At 68.3% G+C, this 4,978-nt stretch overlaps 1 protein-coding gene across 1 annotated transcript; it reads left to right on the plus strand.

Moving 5' to 3' along the window:
• Positions 1 to 3,213: 3,213 nt before the first annotated feature.
• NEUROG3 (neurogenin 3) lies at positions 3,214 to 3,787 on the plus strand. Its single transcript, XM_069797636.1, is given in 2 exon segments — positions 3,214 to 3,668; positions 3,670 to 3,787. Coding segments are annotated over 2 exon segments (573 nt in total).
• The last annotated feature ends 1,191 nt before the right edge of the window (positions 3,788 to 4,978 follow it).

Consider the following 4,978-nt stretch of genomic DNA (forward strand, 5'->3'; position numbering starts at 1 on the left):
GCCTCTCTGCCCATTCCCGGCCCCAGCGAACCGCTTGCACAGCGCTCGCCGGCTAATTACCGATTTCCCGGGGAGGCTCCATTCACCTCGGTGGGCGTCCCCGGCCCCTGCCCACCCTGGCACTGCGCTCTCCCTCCCCGGGACCAGCTTCCCTCCCCGGGACCGTGGCTCCGCGCCCGGCCGTGCGCCCCGTCGGGCGGCTACAGGGGACGCGCTCCCGGTGCCGCTCGCCGAGCCTTCCCTTTCTTCTATTTTTTTTTTTTTTTTTGGTAACTCTTTTCCTTTTTGCGCTCCTTCTCCTCTTGTAGGAAGAGGAGGGAGGCGGGGGGAGGAGGAGGAAGGGAGAAATATTGTTCGTATTCACAAAGGGGGGCATCTGGTGCACCTTGCGCCTGGCATCTGTGCTCCTTGTGTCCCGAGCAGCACGCTCGCACCGGGGCGAGGGGCAGACGTGCATCTGTTGGGTGCCACAATAAAGTCACAAAACAGAGAAACGGAGCCGCTACCCTCTCAAAAGGAGAGGAGGGGGGGAACGGGCCGCGGCTCCCAGGTATTATGCGCCGGATAAGGTAGGGCTGGGGCAGCAGCTGCTCCGGCTCTGAAGGGCTGCGCTCCGCCGAGCCGTTCGACATATGGCACCGCAAATCACGGTATCTCCTGAGCAGCCCCGGCCCGGGGAGGCTGGGGAGGGGGGGGGGAGAATGAAGGGAAGGACGGGGCGGCCCCACCGCAGGTGCCTTTGCCGTGCGCCCACCCCCGCCGTCGCCCGGTGGGGAGGAATCGCGGGAGCGCACCGACGGCCCCCGGGGAGGGCGGAGGGCGCGGAGCGGTGGGTGGCTCTTCCCCCCCCCGACCCCACCGGCGGTCCTGGGGGAGAGGGGTCGGGAGTCGGGCCGGCTTTATCTGCCCTCCCTTCTCTCCCGAGCAAACAGCCCCCGGCGGGTTTGCGACCGAGCCGCGGTCCGTCAAACGTCCCCGACGCCTGGCAGGCGAGGGATGCGCCGGGGCTGGGCTGGTTACCATATGTTTTCAATAAAATAAGGCAAATAGGACCGGGAGATAGGGATTGCAGTAAACCTGTTATAAAGCAGCGTAAACTAGGCCAATGTAAACGGCAGAAGGGCCCCTCCTGGAAGGACCGTTGGGTGCCAGCTCCGCGCCGGGGCGGCTCGGCCAGGTGTGAGCGGGAGCCCGCCGCGGTGCCCCCGGAGATTTTTATCAGGTTTGTGGTAATATGGGGCTTGTTATGCTAACTATGAGTAAACATACCCGGCCGGGCTTTGTGGCGACGGGAGGGAGTTATCGGAAAGTGGCAGTGGGAAGGTGATTTAACAATAAAGTTGTCTTGTTTGCCAGCAGGTGATGTCTGCCCCCAGCCCCATGATTAATGCTTCCCAAAGCACTCCACTTTACAATCTCTTGTAATTATTTATTAAACGAAATCTATTTATTATTATTTTAGCAAACAGCGGTACCAGGTGGGGCTTTCTTTTCCTCTTCAGCTTTTGTTTGAAGGACGTTTGAAGTGGGCAGTCTGAGGCTTGGAAACTCGCTCGCCAGATTTTTTTGTCATCCAATTGCACAGGCACACGCGCACACACACACGCACACAACCCCCCCCTCGCCCCCCCAACAACAACAACAACAACAAAAAATCCCCGCCGGGCCCTTCCTATTCATCCTCCCCTGCCCTCCGAGCCGCCCCTCGAGAAGGGGCACCCGAGCCGCCGCGGTGGCCGGCCCCCCCCTCCTTCGGCCCCGCTCCCCCGCCCTCCGAGCGCAGCCGCCGCCGCGGGGGAGCCGGGGCTGCCCGCTTCGCCGCTCCGCATCCCTGGAAAGGCAGCGCTCACCGTCCCGCACCGCCGAGCCGGGGACCGGACCGAACCGGGGGGAACTGCCCCCCGCACCTGCTTCACCCGGGAGGGTCGGTCAGACAGCTCCCGGTACCGGCATCCCCGGTCGGGAGCCGCCGCGCCGTTTTGGTGAAGGAACGGGGGGCTCCCGCCCCGCCGGGGCTGCGCCCTCCCGGTGGCTCTGCCCGAACCCCCGGGGGGTGCCGGGCGGTGCGGGGGGGACCGGTCCCGCCGCCCGCGGTCCCCCCGCCCTCCTCCGGGGAAAGGCGTCCCGGCCCCGGGCCGGTCCCCGTCGCCCACCGCAGCCGGTGCGCAAAAGTCCCCGGCACGTTTTGCGCACCGAGCCCCGGCGACAGGACGGTCTTCCCCGGGTCCAGCGCCGGGCTGGCGGGTCGGGGGTGGCCGGGGGCTGCGGGAGGACCCTTCCTCCGCGGGACCCAGCCCCCGTTTTCCCGGGGGGGAGCAAAGACACGGCGCGGGGGGGGCGGGCAGGAGAACGGCGTGTGTGTCCCCCCACCCACCCCCGCCCGGCGCCGGCGCTCGCCGCCCGCAGGGCAACGCCGGTCGGTGCCCGGGGCCCTTCCCGGCGCTGCGGGGGCGAGGAAAGGGGTGGGCGGGAGGCGGCAGGGGGGGTCCCGGGAGCGCCCCGCAGCCCCGGGCCGGCGGGAGGTGGCCGTGGCTCTGCCGAGGGGAGAGGGATCCCCCCCCGGGGCTGGCACCGGGGGGAACCCCGCCCGGCCCGGCGGTGCGTCCCCGGGCATCGTCGGGGTCCTGGGCCGGGACCGCCCGCCCCGATCGCAACCGCAGCCCCCCCCCACTCGGGGACCCCCGGCGTGCGCGGCCGCCCCGGTTGAGGTGCAGCCCCCGTCCCTCGCTCGGGGTCGACGGCTCGGCCCCGGGGGTCCCGTCCAGGGGGAAGGCCGGGGGGAGAACGGGAGGGGAGGGGGGGGTCCCGGCGCATCGTGGGAGCCGGCGGGGTCTCGCGTGGCGGGGCCGGGGCGGCGGGCGGTGCCGGGCCCGGCACGCTCCCGCCGGGCTGATAAGATAAAAGCGTGCCAAGGGGTGGGTGCGGGCGAGCGGGGGGGTAAGGAAGGGGGGGGGGGCGCACACGCCGCCCGGCCGGGAAATCCCCATTGTCTGTGGGTCCTATATATATAGGGGCTTAACGGCAGTCGTGTGCCGGCCGCGCAACCTTTCCGAGGGAAAGTCGGGAGGGGGGGAGCGGGGCGGGGGGGGCGCGGAGCTAGAGCCGCTCTCCTGCCCCGCAGCCTCGGCCGGGCTCAGCAGGTACAGCCGCGGGGGGGGGGGGGACAGGGGGTCCCCCGGGTCGGCCGCCGCGCCGTTCCCTTGGCTCTGCAGGATGGCCCCGCAGAGCGACCGCTCGCCGGGAGAAGGGCAACCCTATTTCGGAGGCTCCGAGGACGCTCCCTCCGCGCCCGGGGGCGGTGGCTCGGCGGGCAGCCGGCCCCCCTCGCCGGCCCGCAGCGCCCTGGCCCCGCGGGAGGCGGCGGTCCGCAGGAAGGGGAAGGCGCGGCGGGGTCGCGGGAAGGCGCGGAGCGAAGGGCTGCTCAGCAAGCAGAAGAGAAGCCGGCGCATGAAGGCCAACGACCGGGAGAGGAACCGCATGCACCACCTCAACTCCGCCCTGGACGCGCTCCGCAGCGTCCTGCCCACCTTCCCCGACGACGCCAAGCTCACCAAAATCGAGACGCTCCGCTTCGCCCACAACTACATCTGGGCTCTCACCCAGAGCCTCCGCCTGGCCGAGCAGGGGCTGCCCGAGCCCACCCCGCCGCCGCCACCGCCTCCCCCCCCCCCCCGCCGCCGCCGGAGCCGCCGCCGCCGCCCCCGGGCCCTGGGACTCGCCCTGTCCCGCCGCCCCGCCGCCCGCCGCCCTCCGCCGCGGCCCCGCCGCCTTCCCCGCCTTCCTCTGAGCCCGCTCCCCCGGCTGCTTTTCCCCCCCTCTCCGCCCCCGCTTTGGGCCTTCAGGTAGCCGGCGGGGCTGAGGGGGGGCTCCCACGGACGCCCGGTTCCCCCCCCCCCCCCCCGCCCCGTCCCGCTTGGCTGAAGCGCAGCGAGAGCGGGTGGACAAAAAACAAATCACGGTTTTGTACTCGGAAATGGTAAATTATATTAATTTGTCGCTATCGGTATTTATTGATTATATTTCGTAACAAATATATATTTTGTATATAAGAGTATTTTTGGCAGCGGTGGTCCGCCTGTTTGCACCGGCGAGGGGAGCCGCGCATGTATTTTGGTTTTATTTTTGAAGAAGAGAATAGAATAAAGCGTGTGGCGGTCAGACCTGTGCAACGCCGTGTTTTGTTTTGTTTTTTCCACCGAGGGCTCTCTCTGGGGGGGCGGTGTGGGTTTCAAAATCGCGCGCAGCCCACCCCGCACCGGGGAGGGCCTTGCACGGGGCCCCGGCCGGTGTGCCCGGTACCGAGGTGACATACCCGGGACGGGGACGGTGTGACCGGCGCGTTGGGGGGGGGAGGGTGGGGGAGAGGCGATGGAGAAGCAGCGCAGCGGGATTCTGCGCCTGTGCGCACGCCGGCGTGTGCCCGTCGGGGCCCACGCCAGCATTTCAAACCGGTCTCTCTTTGCAAGACGCCTTTTCCCGCAGGACTGCGACTGGACCCCTGCAATAGATACCCCCCCTTCCCTCCGGGTAACCTCCCCGCTCTACCCACTGCACCCCGGCAAGGTGCGCCCGGCTGCAGCCCTCCCCACGCAGGTGGATTTTCAGTGCCAAGCTCGGACCCCGGGGCTATTTTGGAGATGGCCCCGGGGCACAGAGCTGCGGGTCCCCGGGGCGGTGCGGGTCCTTGGGGCGGTGTTGCCCCCGGCCGACCCCATTCTCCCCCGGGGGAGGTCTTAGCCGGGGCAGGTGCGGGGCTCGGGTGGTGGTAGTGGGGTGGGATTGGCGTCAGGCCAGTTAAAAACGCGGGACGTGGGAAACGCAATGCGTCCCACGGCGAGAAGAGAAGAAGAGAAGAAGAGAAGAAGAGAAGAAGAGAAGAAGAGAAGAAGAGAAGAAGAGAAGAAGAGAAGAAGAGAAGAAGAGAAGAAGAGAAGAAGAGAAGAAGAGAAGAAGAGAAGAAGAGAAGAGAGCCCTATGA

The sequence above is a fragment of the Haliaeetus albicilla genome, chromosome 11, assembly GCF_947461875.1.
Source record: "Haliaeetus albicilla chromosome 11, bHalAlb1.1, whole genome shotgun sequence".
Taxonomy (NCBI): Eukaryota; Metazoa; Chordata; class Aves; order Accipitriformes; family Accipitridae; genus Haliaeetus; species Haliaeetus albicilla.